At 37.7% G+C, this 19886-nt stretch overlaps 1 protein-coding gene across 6 annotated transcripts in view; it reads left to right on the top strand.

Annotated features, from left to right (window-relative positions):
- PCNX1 (pecanex 1) overlaps positions 1-19886 on the top strand; it is a 167372-nt gene that overhangs the window by 131397 nt on the left and 16089 nt on the right. For all 6 annotated transcript variants that reach the window (XM_066342394.1, XM_066342393.1, XM_066342389.1 and 3 more), the window contains 6 exons: positions 2384-2442; positions 4153-4368; positions 10979-11232; positions 12729-12959; positions 15288-15388; positions 16532-16682. In XM_066342394.1, the coding sequence (XP_066198491.1) occupies positions 2384-2442; positions 4153-4368; positions 10979-11232; positions 12729-12959; positions 15288-15388; positions 16532-16682 (1012 nt within the window). The remainder of the gene's footprint in view (positions 1-2383; positions 2443-4152; positions 4369-10978; positions 11233-12728; positions 12960-15287; positions 15389-16531; positions 16683-19886) is intronic.

Here is a 19886-nt window from a genome sequence, read left to right as displayed (position 1 = left end):
GTTTACCCTTTGGTGAATTTTAGTGTTATTTCATATTCTGTTCTTCTGGGCCAACTTAAACTTAGTCCAAAATTATGTCTTTGGCAGCAGTTCTTAACCTGTTGGTCTCAGAACCTTGTTACATTCTTAAAAGTTATTGGAAGTCTCCAGTTTTTTTTGATAAGGGTTTTATCTACCAATATTTATTGTATTAGGAAACTTAAAAAAAATTAAATGTTTATTAATTTAAAAATAGTGACAATAGCCTGACCTGTAGTGGCGCAGTGGATAAAGCATCAAACTGGAACACTGAGGTTGCTGCTTCAAAATCCTGGACTTGCCTGGTCAAGGCACATTACGAGTTGATGCTTCCTACTCCTTCCTCCCTTCTCTCTCTCTTTCTCTCTCTCTCTCTCTCTCTCTCTCTCTCTCTCTCCTCTCTAAATTGAACAAATAAAATCTTTTAAAAAAAATAGTGACAATAAACCCGTTACATGTAAACAAAAATAACATTTTTGAATTAAAATAAGTATATTTTGCATCCCACAAAAAAAAAATGAGCGAGAAGTATGATTGTTTTATAAATCTCTTTAACGTCTGGCTTAATAAAAGACAGCCGGATTCTCATATCTGCTTCTACATTCAATCTGTTGTTGCAGTATGTTACTTTGGTTGAAGTATATGAAGAAAATTTGGCCTCACAGACATAGTTGGGAGAGGAAGAAGTATTTGAATAGCCTTATAAGACAATTGTGGATTTTTTTTTTTTATCTTACACTAAAAGTTGACAAACAATTTGTTTCCTAAAGATTGGTTGAAACGTGGAATCTAAAATCATATCCATGAATTCCTGGATATGTGTTACATCAAAATCCACTGATAATGTCTTATATTTTGGATAGATCTTTTTACCCATGTGTAACCTTAGAACATCATTTATCAGTCTTTTAAAAAAATACTGGTTTACTGAGTAATATAGATCTTCCAAATTTTGACACATTTCATTATGTAATAATTTTAAAAAATGGACTCATTCATATTACCACAAATCCCAAAAGAAAACCATTTGAGTATTGAGAAGCTATTAAGCTCATGTAGATAAATAGAAGTTTTCCATAATTCTAATTTTTGTTTGAAAATCTAATTTTATCATTGGCAACAGATACCATTTTCAGTTGTTTTCCTTGAAATGGCTGACTTTTTTCAGTTTTGAGAAATGTTTGTCAGATACCCAAGTCTGAATTATCATAGTTTATCCATCAGCCATTCAAGTAAAAATGGTCTTCTGTAAATAAAATTGGCTAGTGCAGCTTGTCAGTCAGTAGTGCACAGAGGCTTTCCCTGCGGACACCCACCCCACTTCTAAATGGAGCTTTGTGTGTGTTTTGCCACGCATGGTGTTAGTGTTAACAAACACCTATACTGAGGGCTTGTAGTTTAGTAAAATTAATATTTCTTCATTGTTTCATTAAGATCATTTTAAAGTGAAACTTGATATTTATTGTTTTGTCTCATGCATATATGGCAGTAACAAATAGTATACTTAGGTGCTTGGCCTTGATTCGTGGTAAATTTAGTGCCAGCAGCCTGACCCAGCATTGCTTTTGTGCCATCAATATACTTGTCAACACAGTGAAAGAAAGCAAATAACAGTTCAGTATTATTATGAAAATTGTTTTGATGTGGAAAACTCCCTGGAAGGGTTGAGTGCCCTGCTCTGGATTCTGTGGATCGCATTTTGGGAACCACTGTTATGAGGAACACTGTACCACTGGACAGTGGTACATAAAGGACCTTCTCATTGTGAACAGTGTTTCATGCACTGTGTATTATTATTATTATTTTATTTTTTGAGAGAGAGGGAAGAGAGAGTAGAAGCATCAACTTGTAGTTGTGTCACTTTAGTTCATTGATTGTTTCTCATACATGCTTTGACCTGGGACTGAAGCCAAGCCAGTGACCCCACGCTCAAGCTGGTGACCTAGGTTTTCGAATCCAGCACCTCAGCTTTCTGGGGTGACACTCAGTCAATCCACTGTGCCACCACTGGTCAAGCGTGGACTGTGTATTTTTAAGACCTGTATACAGTATGGATTTTTCCATCCTGCTCAATCATACTTGTACATTAAACTCGTTCTTGTCTCTATAATCACTGTTCAGTGGCACACCAGTTAGGAATACCTGCTGTGTTCAGTGCAGTGGATGTGGGAGAGGAAAAACCTTACCCCTAATATTGTGCCACTGCAGAGTTTTATCAGCATGCTAACTACAGATTTTCTCAGAGATTGTCAGAAAATTATAATATTTATTTCATGTAGATTATATAGTTTTCTCCCTTTTAATTATTAGGTATTTTATAATATATAAAAGTTTACTAAAAATTTTTTTATTTTGTCATCTTCAGCACAAAACGAGTGGACCATTCAAATACCAGATTGGCTTCCCAGCTTGATAGAAATCCAGGTAAGAGCTCTACTGTGAATCAAGAAGCATGTCTCATGAATTTGTTGTCTATTTCACTCCCAACTTTTTGGGAATCCGGTGTGGGTTCCAAATGGTCATTTTTTAAAAACTAAATATCCTTTGCTTTATTTTGTTTCACTTTAGCAAAATGTACATGTATTGGAGTATCTACAACTTACATATACATATTTTATAAAATGCATTTTAGGAATGCTGATAGGGATAAAAAATACCATTCAAAAATTGTTCTTAAATAGGTTAAAAAGTACAACATAGTTAAAATAAAATTGGTTAGGTGTCTTGAATACTGTGCAGTCTGACCAATATGTGTTTTATTAATATGTTTTCCCACTTCCCTGAGTGTTTAGGTAAATATTTTATTTTATTTAGTTTGTTATATAAAGAAATACCATGTAGGGGGTCAAATAGCAACTCAACATAGGACTTTAGTGGGTAGCATTATGGTGGTGTTTACCATTATCTAAAGCCTGGTTCTTGGTTCTGTCATTTGGGAAACTTTTGTTGGCCCACCTATTAGTAATCTGACACAGAAAGTGAATCTCATTTTTCCAACCAGAGAGATTAACGTATCAACCAGAAATCCAATGTATTTACTGAAAGAAATACTCCCAAATAGACTGTAATATTTGTATCATTTTACTCACAGGTTCCTTCAAATGCTACTTAAGAAACTAAATTATAATAATAAGATTAGTTCTTAACTATAAAATTGCATTAAGGAGAATGATTTAATTGATATCATCAGCTGTCATTATCATGTTCTGGTAGAGAAAACAGCCATCTCAGCTCTGGTATGTCCTTGGAAGGGGCCTGGCATTCTCATGCTGCTGCTGATGCCATCCTGCATATCAGAAAGAACGTGTCCTGAATTAACGTACATACTTTTGTAATGGGCAGGACCATGTTGATGTTAGAGCCTGCAGTTTCCCTTTCTTTATTTTATTATTTAGTTAGGCTGAGTTTAAAGTAATTATAAGCTTTGTATATTTTATCATTCTCCAAGGTGATATTTTGGTCACCCATTTTATAGGTTATTGCTTTGCATGGGCTACTTCTGAATATGGCCATTTCATTTATTGGGTTCTGTTTTATCCTGTTTTTTTCCTTAAATGATGACTCTCATAAAATTTGCAGGTTCTCTGCTGCTGTTTCTGTATATAGTTTATTTCTATTAAGTTAGTTTTAGTCATCTGAATATCCAGGTTATTTTGCTGACAATTTCTCTTTGTTTTGAACTATCTTGTTTGTTCAAATCTTTTATTACTTTACCCACTTTCTTTACCAGTATGTCTTTTTGTTCTAGTTCAGGTTTTTAAAATGTTTAATTTCTCTTGCATGGTTTTAATGAAAAGGCTTAGTTCATGAGCAGTGATAGAAAAGACCATGGACAAGTGGAAGGGTGGAAACGACCTTAACCTTCAGCTGCTCCGCCTCCTGCATTTTACAGCTGGGAACCAGAGGTTCAGAGAGGTTATGCGACTTTCCAACTCGACATGCTGGAACTTTCCCCATTACTCTATATTTCATTTTTATATAGAAATTGTAAGAATAGGAATATTATTTTCTTTGTCAAAATTATAGATATAGCCCTAACTGGAAATTAGTTTTAATATTTTTAACAATCTTGTATGTTGATAAAAAGGGGACTTAAGGTATAATTTAACATTTTTTAAAAATCCCTTCTTATAGGATCAGATGACAACAATCTGAATTCCATCTTTTATGAACATTTAACCAGATCCCTACAACACAGTCTCTGTGGTGATTTGCTCCTAGGACGGTGGGGAAACTACAGTACAGGGGACTGTTTCATTCTCGCCTCTGACTACCTCAACGCACTAGTGCACCTCATACAGATCGGCAATGGGCTGGTCACTTTCCAGCTGCGGGGGCTCGAATTCAGAGGTAAGACCCTTACCTTTTATTTCTGTAGTGTACTCCTGTGATATCTAAGTTTTATTTGTTTACATCACAAATCATCATTATCAGAAAATACACTCCTTTGTTTTTGGAATTGTAGAATGAGAAAGTTGTCAGTAATGATTAGATTTGTTTCCCCAAATTTCACATTCATAGACGAGTCATTTTTGCGGTATGCTGTATGTATGTATGCAAAGGTGGTACCATTAGTGTATCATTGACTGTCTTCCTGGTGATGTTGAAGGGCTGTTGCTCTGTGCTTGCTCTCTTGCCAGTCTCTGTGTGACCAGTACATTTATCAGTTAGATGGCTGGCAGGGTGGAGTGTGGTGTTTTTGTGAGAGGCAGAGAATAGTTAACCGAGTTACTTCCGTATAGACGCCAAGCTTTTGTCCTCAGCAGCCTTTTAAAATTTGGAGTGAAATTCATATAACATCAAAGTATCGATTTTAAAGTGAACAAATCAGTGGCATTTAGTACACGCACAATGTTGTGCAGCCACCACCTCTCTAATTCCAAAGAATTTTCATCCCCCCAAAATAAAACTCTCCGCCCCTTAGGCAGTCACTCCCTATTCATTCACCAGCCCTCAACAGTTATGTGTAAGACAGATGAAGCTATTTCTACACAGAAAACCATGCACTTAGAACCATATCAACTTGATGTTACCAACTGCTATAAGTTGAGTATCAGGTAAGCACAAATAGAAACTTGTTTTATAGGAATTGAAAAGCGTCCTCTTAATATAAATCTTTCTAATCTAGAGACCATCTGCACTTGAGAGTTTTTAGAGAGAGCATCAAGCTGTGTTTGATGTATTCTAAGTAGTGCCTTATGTGGTTTTAACCTGAAATAAGAAAGCATTTAACTAGAGAATCAAATTTGACCTATATGCTATAGCTTTTTTTCACCCTGTGTTGAAATACATAACAAATATTATATATATATTTTCTTAATGGATTAAGTGCTTCTCTAAAGTTACTCCACTTGCTGGAAATAAGATTGTACTTGTAGGGCACTCAGATTAAAGCAGTGAATGTTGACGTTCATTATTCATTTGTAATCTATTTTCTCTCTCTCTCTCAGAATGTTCTGTTCTTGTCTTACGGTTTGTTTCTGCCTCTCCATCAGGAGCCCCGGACCTTAATTCCCTCTCTTCTACAGTCTCAGCCAGTGCTGCTCAAATCTAATCCGCCGGACTCATCCGGAAGGCGCACCCTCCCCACTACACCTGCCACTGCTATGACTGCAGCTTCTTTTTAAATTGTTGGCACCTGAAGATTTCACCTTTGCTTTTTAACTTCTTTTTTTAAAACAAATGTGTGTGGGAGGCTATTTTATCTAGCATTTCTGTGTGTGTGAATCAGAAGGGGTTCCTTTTTATTAGTTGCTTAATCTACCATATTGATTAGAAATTCTCCAAATCAAAAATTGATCCGAATTCTCTCACTCTTCCTGGTACCAAGTAGTTTTAAATAAAGTTTTGGATAAATCCTTTGCCATCCAAACACTCATTGTTTTAAGCAAAATTCAAATCAAAGTAATTTGGGAGCATAGTAGTACCCTGACGATTGAAACTCATGCTGGATGGAGGTGGGCAGCAAGGCACCTGTATTCTTCAGTGAGCCATAGTATGTGTTGGTTTGTTTGTTTTTAACAGAGACAGAGAGAGACTCAGAGGGATATACAGGGACAAACAGACAGAATGGAGAGATGAGAAGCATCAATCATTAGTTTTTTGTTGCATGTTGCAATACCTTAGTTGTTCATTGATTGCTTTCTCATATATGCCTTGACTGCTGGCCTTCAGCAGACCGAGTAACCCCTTGCTCGAGCCAGTGACCTTGGGTCCAAGTTGGTGAGCTTTTGCTCAAGCCAGATGAACCCGCGCTCAAGCTGGCGACCTCGGAGTCTCGAACCTGGGTCCTTCCGCATCCCAGTCCGACGCTCTATCTACTGCGCCACCGCCTGGTCAGGCATAGTGATGTTTTAAAAGGCAAATTTGATTAATGTCCCTTCCATACTTAAATTTGCAATGGTTTGCCATTGCATTTAAAATGGAATTTAACCTTCTTAACATGCCCTATGATACTGCTGATCCAGCCTCTGCCACCTTCTCCAACCTCACTTTATATATCACCCTCCTCACTCACTCGGGCCACACTGGCTTCCTTCAGTGTCTGAGCTGTGCTGAATTCTTCACTAAGGACTCCTTATTGCCCCTCCCTTTGGCATCTCTCCTCCTCCCACCAGGCTTTCATCTAGCCAGTCCCTTAATTATCTCTATTAGCCTAAGTGTCATTTTCTCAGAGAAGCCTTCTCTAACCACCTGTCCCACGTGATCATCTCTCACGTTACTTTATTTTTAGCTCCTTAGTGCTTATCTTAGTTTTAATTTTCTATTTACTTGTGTTTAACTTTTGGGCCTCTGAACATTCTTTGTTACAGAGTCTTCTTTGATTTGTCTTTTAAATAACCCTTTAAAAATATAAAAACCATTCTTGGCTTGGATTTGGCCCAAGGCTGTATTTTGTAACCCTTTGCTGAATATTATAATCTCTTCAAGGACAGGGATCAGGTTGGCTTCATTCATCATTGTGTGTCCAGCACCTGTCATAGCATTTAGCATATAATACATAGTTAATGATTAATAATGATAATGTAAGTATATAGCTTTTTCTCCTCTTTATTCCAGAACTCTCATGAGGTAGGATTATATTATCCTTCAAATGTTGTGATCTTTGCTTACTTCTTTCTTTCAGTGTTGGCCCCTGTTCTGTCTACCTCTGGCCCCTCACAATATTAATCAGGAGTATCAGCATTTTGCCAGGCAGATATTTGGATCTGCTGAGCATTATATATTTTCTGGCATTCTTCATTAAGCCATTTAATTCCTTTGATTTTAGTTTCTCTTTTAGTGAATGCTAAGTTTTAAATGACATTTAACTAAACAAATTTCTTTATCAGTTTTCTATAGGTCTTAGTTAAACCTTTTTATATTGATTTCATTTTCATTTTTATTTAACTGATACTCTTAAGATTCTTTCCCATGCAAATTTATGTCAAAGATTTGCATTATCAATTCATTTTTTTCTATCAAAATTGTCTGATTACAGCTTCTACAATGTTAACTTTTTATTTGTAAATGTTATTTTTATCATATTACAAGTCAAACTTCATCGGTCAAAAAAACTTTATGCTAATTGAATTTCAGTTTTTACTCAAATTAATTCTAACATGTCTAGTTTTTATGATTCTTAGTTTTATTTGTTTATTTTTACCAGTTATATTTACTATTAAGTACTGAAAGATTGAGCTAATTGGTAATAGATATTCATTCATATATATTCTAGAATCCCTAAATCTCAAAGTTCTTTTTTCAGTTATTAATATCAATTCTCATGTTATTTTTTTTATTTTTTGTGACAGAGACACAGAGAAGGACAGATAGGGACAGACAGACAAGAAGGGAGAGAGATGAGAAGCATCAATTCTTCGTTATGGCACCTTAGTTGTTAATTGAATGCTTTCTCATATGTGCCTTGTGGGGGGGGGGGGGCTGCATCAGAGAGAGTGACCCTTTGCTCAAGCCAGCGACCTTGGGCTCAAGCTGGCGATCTCTGGGTTTCAAACCTGGATTCTCCGCATCCCAGTCCGACACTCTATCCACTGCGCCACCACCTGGTCAGGCTGTTTGTTGACTTCATTTTTGAAGCAAAATATATTACTAGGATATGTTGAAGAATAAAATATGTATGTTTGGGGTGTGTTTGGTAGAGTAAAAATATTTAGTATTAATTCAGTTTACCCTATTTAACTTTATTTTACTACTCAGAACAAGGATCGCATTTTGTTTCTTCTAAGTAAAGGCCAAGACCTCCAGGCTCCCTTTTCCATATCTCTTCTCTGTATGCCACTGACAAAGTGATCTACACAAAATACACCTCTCGTTTTGTTGTTTCCTTTATTTAAAAACCTTTGACTGGCTTCCCAGAAAGAGGACAAAAATCAATAAAATGAAGTAATTAAATAAATACAAAACCTAAGGAATAGACCCAACTTTATGCCACAACTTTAAAAGCCCAGGTTGAGTAAGTTTCTTTTAGAAAATAAATAATTCTCCTGCCCTCGAGTCTGTTCTAGCACATGGATAAAGAAGGAAAATTTCTCAAGGCTTTTTTAAAAACCAGTGTAATACTACTGAAAAGACCAAACTGGCTAAAAACGTAACTATAGTTTAATTCGCTTTGTGACTATAGATGCAAAATCCTCAGAACCCAGAATAAGCAAAAAACTAGCAATAATTTTTTTAAGAATACCTTTCACCAATTTAGTAATTTGTCCTCCTTTTGAAGTTAATTTAAGGACTAAAAAGCAAATAAGTAGAATTCATCTTTTATTAGATCACAGCAGATAATGTAATATGATTCTCTGAAAAGATGCTAGAGGGCATTTAATTAAATTTTATTTCCATTACTGCTTTGAAAAATACTATGTAAGATTACATATATCCTAATTCTGGAAAAAAATTATATATGTGTATCTGTAGTCAGTAGCATGTGTAACTGTCGGCCACAGCAGGCATTCCTGTTATTGTCGAGTTCAAGACAGGGTTTTTCTTGTCACCATTATGTAACATTATTTTGGGAATGTTTGCCAATATAACTAAATTAGAAAATAATAGACTAGTTCAGGTTTCTTTTTTTTCTTTTTCCAAGTGAGAAGAGGGGAGACAGACAGACAGACTCCCACATGCACCCCAACTGAGATCCACCCAGTAACTCCCATCTGGGACCATGTTTGCAGCTGAGCTATTTTTGGCACCTGAGTTGGAGGCCATGGAGTTATCCTTAGTGCCCAGGGCCAAATGCACTGGAACCAATTGAGCCATGGCTGCAGGAGGGGGAGAGGGAAAAAGGGGAAGTAGGAGTGGAGGAGCAGATGGTTGCTTCTCCTGTGTCCCTGACCAGGAATTGAACCTGGGACGTCCCGCACACTGGGCCAGTGCTCTATCATTAAGCCCATTGGCCAGGGCCAAGGTTTCTAGAGTACTAAACAATACAGCTCATTAGCTTGGTTAAGCTTACCTGTGCAGCATATCTTTCATCATACCACCGCCGCCGCCACCCACCCCCACCCCCCCCACCACCACCACCGTGTCACCACCACCAAATGGGGCTAGGTTTCCTGGCATCTTTTTCTCTCAAAGCAGTATGTTTGAAACATGGATGGTGCATATATTCTCTTTCAAGGAAAAAAGTGTGTAGTCCCACTTGTTTTTTTATTGTAATTAACTTTAATACGTACCTTTATCTATTTAAGTATAATTACTGTATAGTCCTTACATAATATAAATAATTTACAAATTAAATAGAAGCAAGACCACGTAACAAAATGAAAATTAACATTAATGTGTTGGATGATATTTTGCTAGTGTTAGATTTCTGTGGGTCTAATTTTATATTTAATATGATTTTCATTTTATTTTACTTTTTAGAGAGAGAGAGAGAGACATACAGACAGACAGGAAGGGAGAGAGATGAGAAGCATCAACTTATAGTTAGGGCACCTTAGTAGTTCATTGATTGTTTTCTCATGTGTGCCTTTACTGGGGGGCTACAGCCGAGCCAGAGATCTTTGGGGTAGAGCCAGCGACCTTTGGGGTCAAGCCAGAAACCATGGGTTTATGTCTGTGATCCCACGCTCAAGCTGGCAACCCCACACTCAAACTGGTGAGCCTGTGCTCATGCCAGATGAATCGGCGCTCAAGCCGGAGACCTCAGAGTTTCAAACCTGAGTCCTCAGTATCCCTGGCCAATGTTCTTCTATCCACTGCACCACTGCCTGGTCAGGCTACTTAATATGATTTTATGTTTTTACTTCAATAACACTAAAGCAGAGAATGCTTGTTTGATAGGTATCTTGTATAAAAGAATAACTTCAAAGAATTGTTAGTGCAGAATAGTCAGACTTCATACATATATAATTGAAACTTTTATCAGCAGGTATCCAATTGTTGGAATTGGCAACAAAATATTTTAATTATGTATTTAATAATTATAATGAACTGTTACAAGTTATATAGCTAAATAAGCAGGATGTATGTAACACATTGGCTTGCAGCATGGACATGGTGCTGGTGACCAGAGCTCAGGGTCTTTCGAGTTCTGCATGTCTGTCTGTATCGGGTGCCCTGGTGTGATTCGGTTCTCATTTTATTTTCTTTTTCAGAATTAATTCAAACTTTCATGAGATGTACCTTTACTTATTTGATAGGAATATAATTGTAAATTTGAAAGCTTGGGAATTGGTGAATAAAAATTAGGGAGGTTACTTTGCTGTACACATTCTCAGAACCTTGAACGGACGAATGCATATTGTACAGGCATTCTGCAGGAGATGAATATAATAGTGTGCCTGATTTCAGGAGCTTGCTGCAGTTTGTTCATGAGCATTCCAAGGCAAATCAGGCTCATACCTTCATTTGCTCTAAAATGTTTTTTCTCTAAATTAGTATGTCTTTAAAGCATTCATTTTCCCACTTTATAATTTTGTCCTCTTTTTGTTTGTAAGTGGTCTCTATCTCTCTCTTTAAGGTACTTACTGTCAACAACGGGAAGTGGAGGCTATAACTGAAGGCGTTGAAGAAGATGAAGGATTTTGCTGTTGTGAACCAGGCCACATTCCTCATGTGCTTTCATTTAATGCTGCATTTAGCCAGCGCTGGCTAGCTTGGGAAGTCATTGTCACCAAGTATATTCTGGAGGGTTACAGCATCACTGACAACAGTGCTGCTTCCATGCTTCAAGTCTTTGATCTTCGGAAAGTACTCACCACTTACTATGTCAAGGTAAGGGTGTGCGCCTCCTTAGATCTTCTAATAATCAGAGGCTCATCTTGTAAAAGATATATACTGCACAAAAATTAAGGGGTATTTTATCGCTTTATATTCATTTTGAAATATCCCCTAATTTTTGTGAGCAGTATATATAATATATAGCTATGCATATCTTTATATAGATATCTTTATCCATGGTGATATCTTTTTATAAAAAAATATATTTATATAATTTTATTATAAGTAATTTTTTTAACTTGTGCTTTGCTTCTATGTAGGAGTGATTTAAATTCTCTAGTATCCAGTATAGTCTGTAAATTGTACTTGTGAAGATCTTGCAGTTTCTTTCTTTAGTGACTTTTTCATTGTTCATTAATAATGATAGCTACAATTCGTAGCTCATATGTTCTAGGCACTGTGCTGAAGAAATGGAGAATACACACGCACATGCACATATCTTACTTAATTCTTTAAAATAATGTTGTGTCCTTGTTTTACAAATAAACAAGAATTAGAAGTTTACTTGTCCAGAGTCCTCTAACTAGCATGTAAAGGTAGAGATTTAAAACCCAGGCTTGTCTGGCCCCTGAGCCCTTGCTGTCAACCACTGCTCTGCACCACTTTCAACACGCGGAATAAAAGTATTGCAAGAGTTGAGACGTTGTCAAGACCACCCTCACTTGGACAACCAGCTGCAATTTCAGGACCCCCAAGAGTACCCTCAGGTTGAGTAATTTGCTGCAAGGACTCACAAACCTCAGCAAAGCCATATACTCACAGTTAGAATGTATTAAGGTAGAAGGACACAGATTGAAATCAGCCAAGGGAGGTGCACACGGGGCAGGGTCTAGGGATGCCGAGGCATGAGCTTGCAGTCGTCCTCTTCCAGTGGAGTTGTGTAGACTGGCCTATTTCTCCTGGCAGCACTCTGTGACGTGGTGTTGTCAATCAGAGAAGCTCACTTGAGCTTCAGGGTAGAGAGTGTTTATTGGTGTGAAATCACGGAGATGTGGTTGACCATCCAAATGGCCAACCTTAGTCTCCAGCTCTTCTAGAGGCCGCAGCTCTAAGCTTCCAGGTAAAGAAAACTCTCTTGGAAGTTACTTCCCAGGACTCAACTGCAAAGCCCAAACCTCTCTTTGGCAAGGTTAGTTTTTTACTGCATAGGCATTTTATTTTTGCCAAAGGTTATATAGAAATACAGCATGGTTATGGTTTGGGGGCTTGAAGGCAAAGCCAATACTTTCAAGAGGAAAATGTGTGCTAAATTTTAATGACCCATATTTGAAATTTCCATATCTTGAGTTGTTACCTATATATACACCACCTTATTTGTGCTGATTGGGGAGTATATTGTTATGGCATTCTTAGAATGTGTATTTATAATATTGAGCCAGAGTAATACATTTTTGAGTTGTACTCTCTAAAACAATTGGAGTTTATTCACTGAGCATTGAAGTTAATTCAGATTGTGATTTAGCCTTTAAAAAATATTTTCTTTTCACTAGGGCATCATTTATTATGTTACAACCTCTTCTAAGCTAGAGGAGTGGCTGGCTAATGAGACAATGCAGGAAGGACTTCGTCTGTGTGCAGATCGCAATTACGTGGACGTGGACCCGACATTTAATCCAAACATCGATGAAGACTATGACCACCGACTAGCAGGCATATCCAGGGAGAGCTTTTGTGTGATTTACCTCAACTGGATAGAGTACTGCTCTTCCCGAAGAGCAAAGGTAGTTTGTTTCATTTATAAGTCTTCCAGTCCGTTTTTCTAAAGATGGAAAGAATATCTGTTTGTTACTATCAGGTCAGTGTTTCTGACCAGCCAACTCTGCCAAAACAAGTTCAAGAAGGGGGCCTGCCTCATTTTTCATCTACAGTGTCATAGTCTCACCCTGTGCGTGCACCTGTATCCACACAAATTACATGCAGCACCTTCAAGACTACATTACCCCTCCCTGCACTCACACCCCCACACACCAGACCTAAGGATAAATTAGTATCTTTACCCCAAATTCAAAGTCTAAACCAGTGTGATCTAATAGAATTCTCTGCGATGATGGAAGTGATCTGTGCTGATTCAGTATGGTATATATGAACCCACCACACACGGCTATTTTTAAACACTTGAAATGTGGCCAGTATGACTAAGGAATTGAATTTTGAATTTTATTTAATTTTAATTGATTTAAGGCTAACGGTTACCATATTGGACAGTGTTCATCTGGAATATTATCTTTCAGATGTCAACATGGGTAAAATGAGCTAGGAATATGTAAAAATGCAGATTCATGGACCTTACTTGAGAGATTCTAATTTTATAGATTGAGTCTAGGGATCCAAAATCTGTATTATCTTGGGTGATGGTAATTCATTTGCTTCCTAACCTACACTTCAGGATAGCTTGCCTTATCCTATAAGTAAGGTGAGTTACAGACTTCACCAACGACTGCTTTTCTTCTAGGTCTCATGGCTCTTGTGGCTATGTTGCTCCCCTAGTTAGACTTCATGTAACAGAACGACAATACCAAGAGCTATGGTTCCAAAAGCTAATTCCTATCACCACTGTTTCTTTCCAAGTAAAAGTCTGGTGTAGTTGAACCAGCAGCATTCTAGGTACAGGATGACCCTGTATCACAGGGCATAGTGAGCCACCCTGATAACCAGCATCTTTCTCATGGTATGAGATGTGCACACTGTCTTCAGATGTAGTGCCTGCTTTAGTCTTAGGTGTATAGTTTTCATCAGATTTGGAACATTTTCAGGCATTATTTTTTGTCTGCTCTCCCTTTTTTGAGGACTGCAGTTACATTTACATGAGGCTGCCCGGTGTCCTACAGCTCACTGATGTTTTTTCAGTCTCTTTTGTCTCTGTTTAATTTTGCATTAAAATTAATTTTTGCAAGTTTCTCTTGCTATATTTTTAGACAATATGTGTTTTTCTTCTACTGTTAATATGCCATTAATTCTATCCAGTGTATTTTTTTTTAATCTTAGACATTGCATTTTTTTTTCCTCTCTTGAGGTCTAACTTGTCTTTTACGTAAATCTTTTATGTCTTTTTCAATGTCTTTATTGACTAATTACATTTGTGTTAATTCTGGGTCAGTTTTGATTGACTGAGGGAGTGATTATTCTTTTATGGGTTCTACTTTCCTACTACTTTACATGCCTGATCCTTTCTGATTGCATGCTAGACCATAATTTTTACCTTGATGGGTTTTGTATACTTTTGTATTCCTCTCTTCTTGAGCTTTACTGTTTCACAATTAAATTCTTTGGGGATAGTTTGATTCTTTCAGAGCTTGCTGATAAGCTTTCTTAGGAGGGCCCAGCCTTTAATCTGGGGCTAATTTTTTCTCATTACTGATACACAGAACTCTTCTGGGTTGTTAGGAAAAAGTATACCTTGGAAGTTCTCATCAGGAGGTAAAACAATTTTGCAGCTATGTATGGCAACAGCAGTTCTTCTGTAGAATATTAAGATCTTAGGTAAACATCTCACAGTACTTTAAACCTAGTTCTTTTTTTAGTATGTCCCAGTATTATAAAGTATTAAATTTTATTTAAAGGTTTAAAGAACCTCCTCATCATGTATATTGATAATTCATTTAGTGTTTTGTTGTTGTTTCTTTTCATTAAAACTTTTATTAGAGGTGGTAGAAACTAGTTGAATTCCTTAACTTCCCTGATTTATTAAGTAGATGTATTCTGATTTGATATTTATATAGCTTTCTGGTTATTAATGTTCTTTGTTTTTGTTTTGTTTCTTTTTTTTTTTAGGTATAATTAACGTTCATTATTTTCAGGTGTACATCATAATGATTTGATTGTATAGATTGCATTATACAATCTATACAGTGGTCACTGCAAGAAATCTAGTTTAACTTCCATTATCATATTTACTTACAGAATTCTTTTTCTGCTCTCTTAACAACTTGCAAATGTGCAGTGCACTATTACTAACTATAGTCCCTACATTAAATCTCCATGACTTATTTATTTTATAACTGAACATTTATACCTTTAGACCTCATTTACCCTGTTCTTTGTTTTTTAAGCCCCTGGATGTGGACAGAGATTCCTCCCTGGTGACTCTTTGTTATGGGCTGTGTGTTCTGGGACGAAGAGCTTTAGGAACTGCATCCCACCATATGTCCAGGTAAAGACGCTTCTGTTTTTCGGAAGAGATTGTGGGAAGTCTCTTCAGATTTTGTATAGATCTTTTTGCTAAACATACAATAGTTTAGTCCTACTAAGTGGTTAACAGAATTGGCTTTTAAAATTGACATATGCGTGGGCAACTATTGATAGTGAGAATTTAACCGATTTGTGGCATTTTAAAAACCAATCACCCCATAACATTTGATTAGTCTCCTATCAATATACATTTATTTTTCTAACAATTCAACTCTTTTTATACCTTTTCATACTTTCTTACTGTTTTTGCCTAGAGCAGGGGTCTCAAACCCTGGGCCGCGAGTTTGAGACCCCCTGGCCTAGAGCATTTATAATTTTAATATAGTTGTACATTAGACTTTGAAACTCTAAATATAAACTGGATTTTTTAATATATGCCTGCAAATGAATTAGAATTGAGAAGAACCATGTATTTTAAATTTCCTCTGTGATTACTACACCTGTTCCAGTAGACCCTCCTTCATTTCTTTTCTTTTTTTAAGTGAGAGTAGGGGAGATAGAGAGACAGACTCCTGCATGTACCCCAACCAGGATCCACCCAGCAACCCGGATCTACCCAGCAACCCCAGTTTAAGGCTGATGCTGGAATCACCTGAGCTATTTTTAGTGCGTGAGGCTATCACTTGGACCAACTAGCTATCCTCAGTGCTCAGGGCAGATGCTTGAACCAGTTGAGCCACTGGCTGCAAGAGGGGAGGGTAGAGAGAGGTGAAGGGGAGGAGAGGGAGAAGCTGTTTGGTGGCTTCTAATGTGACCCTGACCAGGGATTGAACCCAAGGCATTCATACGTCAGGTCGGCGCTCTATCCACAGACCCAACTGGCCAGGGCCACCCTCCTTAATTTTTTTTAACTTGTATATTCTTTGTCTGTTGTTTATTTTCATTGACTCACTATTACAGTGGTTCATACACAGAGGTCCCAGGTCAAAAGGTCCTATCACTTGTAATTCTGACTTAAGGATGCTGACATTAGTTCTTAGAATCTATATTTTTAAAACACTTCTGCATGATTGTAATGTACAACTAGATGTAAGAATCGATGTAAGAATCAGTGTAATGGAAAACCTTTGTCAAATATGTAAATTTTTATCTCTAATCTTAACAGTAATTTAGAGTCATTCCTCTATGGATTGCATGCCCTGTTTAAGGGAGATTTCCGTATTTCTTCAATTCGAGATGAATGGATCTTTGCTGACATGGAATTGCTAAGAAAAGTAGTAGTCCCTGGAATCCGTATGTCCATTAAACTTCATCAGGTAAGAAGAGGAAATTTCAAATCTGTTGTTACTACTTAATGATGCTTCTTCATTTCACTTCCAAATTATGTTTCTTAGGACTCCTTTGAAAAATATTCTGACTTGAAACAAACAAAAGAAATGATTCATGGCAAGAGGCTATGTCTTAGAATCCTGAACCTGTTTTTCTAATAGTAAATTGGATTATTAATATTAGAGGGTGACTGATATGGGCACAAGCTTGGAAAAACGTCAGCAGTGAGGGGTGAATTGGAAATAAGCCTTTGGCCCTGTAATACTTGCTTTGACTTCATGTGATTGTAGTTTCCAGCTCTTCTGTGAGCAGGTATTAGATGGCTTGTGCAAAGTAGACACATCTCAGAAGTCTCATAACAGCTGCAGTTGCTGAACTGTGAGTTTCATTTAGCATGTTGTCTAGAATAACAAATGTTTAGGACAGATTTTGCCTGAGTTTAATCCTAGTAGGGTAAAAAAATTAAAATGAGGCCTCAAAATATATATTAATTGGGGTCATTTTATGACTTTATTGTGAAAGTCAGTACAGTAAGGCTTACTGAAGTGACATCACTTAATGATGCCCGTAGGTTCTTGGGAACTGCAATTTTAAGTGGAATGACATATGATGAAACCAGGCTTCCCATAGGCTAATCGAAGGAAACACCTGTTAAGTTCCTATAACATATTTCTGGTCACAGAAACATAACCAAACTTCTAAGTGAAGATCCAGAACACTTCTTTTTTTTTTTTTTTTTTTTTTTTGGTGGGCGATCATCTTTAATCCTAGCTTGCATCCGGCGGGCAAGTAATACACACAGTGGGAAAACACTTCCCTTTCCATTCAGGGCTCCCAGAGCCACTGACTTATCCGAGTTTTCTAGAATCAAAGGTTTCTAGCTCACCAGACTTATTCACCTCTGTTCCCCATCTCCTTCCTTCTCCCTGCACAAACTCTGCACAAACTGGCTTCTTCCTCAGCACTCTGCCGTCTTGGCTGCTTCTCCTGGCCTCCTCCACGTGGCCTTTCTCTGCTCTCCTCTCTAATGCTAATCTCAGGAACCGAGAGCCAGAACACTTCTAATATTAAACATTGACATAAATGTGAACTATACATACATTTAAGAAAGATGAATAAAAACAAGTAAGATAGTTATCTTCCAACCTGCTTATTCGAGTTCAGGGTTGCAGGAGGCTGGAGCCTCTCCCAGCAGCTCAGGGGGCAAGGCAGCCACCCCCCCCAGACAGGACACCATTAAATCACAGCACCCACACTCGCTCAGACTGAGACAGTGTAGACACTCCAGGTCCCCTAACATGCACATCTTTGGGATGTGGGAGGAAACTTGAATACCTGGAGAAACTCACACAGACGTGGGGAGAACATGCAGACTCGACACAGACAGTGGGCCTGGCCAGGAGTAGAGTTTCAGTGTTTCCTTCTCATTGACATTATAACGAAACGATATTACTTGAGGACTTGCTGCTCTAATCATCCCACTTAACGGCAGTTACCAGATCCGATGGTAGAGACCACGTAATGTGACTCAGTGAAGAGCATCTGCTGTGCTCAAATCTGATTGAATCTTTTCCCCCAAACAAAAGGTGAATTACTCTTCAAGTGATTTACTATCATCTAAGTCCTGGTTGGCAAACTGCGGCTTGGAAGCCACATGTGGCTCTTTGGCCCCTTGAGTGTGGCTCATCCACAAAATACCACATGCGGGTGTTACCTCAATAAGGAATGTACCTACCTATATAGTTTAAGTTTAAAAAATTTGGCTCTCAAAAGAAATTTCAGTCATTGTACTGTTGGTATTTGGCTCTGTTGACTAATGAGTTTGCCGACCACTGAAAAGTGTTGGAATAAAGTTAATGTCCCGTATTACTTAGAAGCATTACTAATAAGGGATATGTTATTTGAAAATCTCTGGAAAATCTCTATTTTGAGGATGATAGGGAAAATATATATTTGGGATCAAATAGAATTGTCCATCTTCAGACTGGCCTCAGAATTTTGAGACAAAAATTAGTGTACAGTATTTATACAGTATTTAAAAGAAAGAGATGATGACTACGGATTAAAAAAAAGGTTTTATTTTGTTTTTCTCTATGTTTTGGTATCTCTCCTTTTGTTTTGTTATGTCCTCAGAAATGTCTAAACCTATAAGGAATTTTTATAAGATTTTATTTGAGCCAAACTGACAATGCCGGGAAGCAACATTTCAAATGCTCCCTAAAATGTTTGTAGAACTTCAGGTTTCTCAAAAGATACCAATTAAATATCTGCTGTGTTAGAAATAGTCTCTTCTATATAGCATAATTATCTGATGGCCCCTGGCAGACATCTTTAGTTAATTCTAAACATTGAGATAGCTGTGTCATCTTTGTCTGGCAGAGAAGAAACTGAGGCCCAGGCTGCAGCCTCTGACACCTTGGGCTCTGCCTCTAGTCTTGCTTTGAAAGTGCCTTGGCCTGTTGCTGCCAGGTTCATTTCCTTCCATATCTCATGGCTGTGGCATTACTACCTGTGACAGGGCTTCTTTGCTTTGTAATCAGGGTACAGCACACTCCCATCCTAGTCATGACCAACAGCAACAGTGACAAAGGGAGGGTATGGTGGTGGAATCGAGAGCCCGAGACTCTTGGAGGGCCAGGGAGGGGAGAAGAGAGAGAGACCGTAAGGGCAGCCTGGATATGTTCTGTGAGTGCAACATAGTAGAGATGACCTGTGAAGTCACAAGCAACAGCCATGTGTTGACCATCACTTTGAGCCAGACATTGACTTACCCATAAGGAACTGTCGGGCCAGGAAGAGATAAATGTGTAAAGCAGTACTGGTCATCTCCAAAGTTCATAAGTTACCATGTTCATGAACATCCATGAAAGTGAACAGTATGCTTATTTATATATGACAAGAAAGGATTAGTGCATACTTGCTGTATGACCCAGCAGTTCCACTCCTAGGTATTTACTGAAGAGGATGAAAGTAGATGTCCACACAGAGACTTAATCCCAAGTGTGCATAGCAGTTTTACTTGTAATAGCCCCAAACTGGAAACAACTCATCACTAAAAAGAAATAAACTACTGTTAGACAACACAACATAAATGAATTTCAGAGGCCCTGGCCGGTTTGCTCAGCGGTAGAGCGTTGGCCTGGCGTGTGGAAGTCCCGGGTTTGATTCTCAGTCAGGGCACAGAGGAGAAG

Source organism: Saccopteryx leptura, chromosome 6, assembly GCF_036850995.1.
Source record: "Saccopteryx leptura isolate mSacLep1 chromosome 6, mSacLep1_pri_phased_curated, whole genome shotgun sequence".
NCBI classification, from domain to species: domain Eukaryota; kingdom Metazoa; phylum Chordata; class Mammalia; order Chiroptera; family Emballonuridae; genus Saccopteryx; species Saccopteryx leptura.
This window is presented reverse-complemented; position numbering and strand designations above follow the sequence as displayed.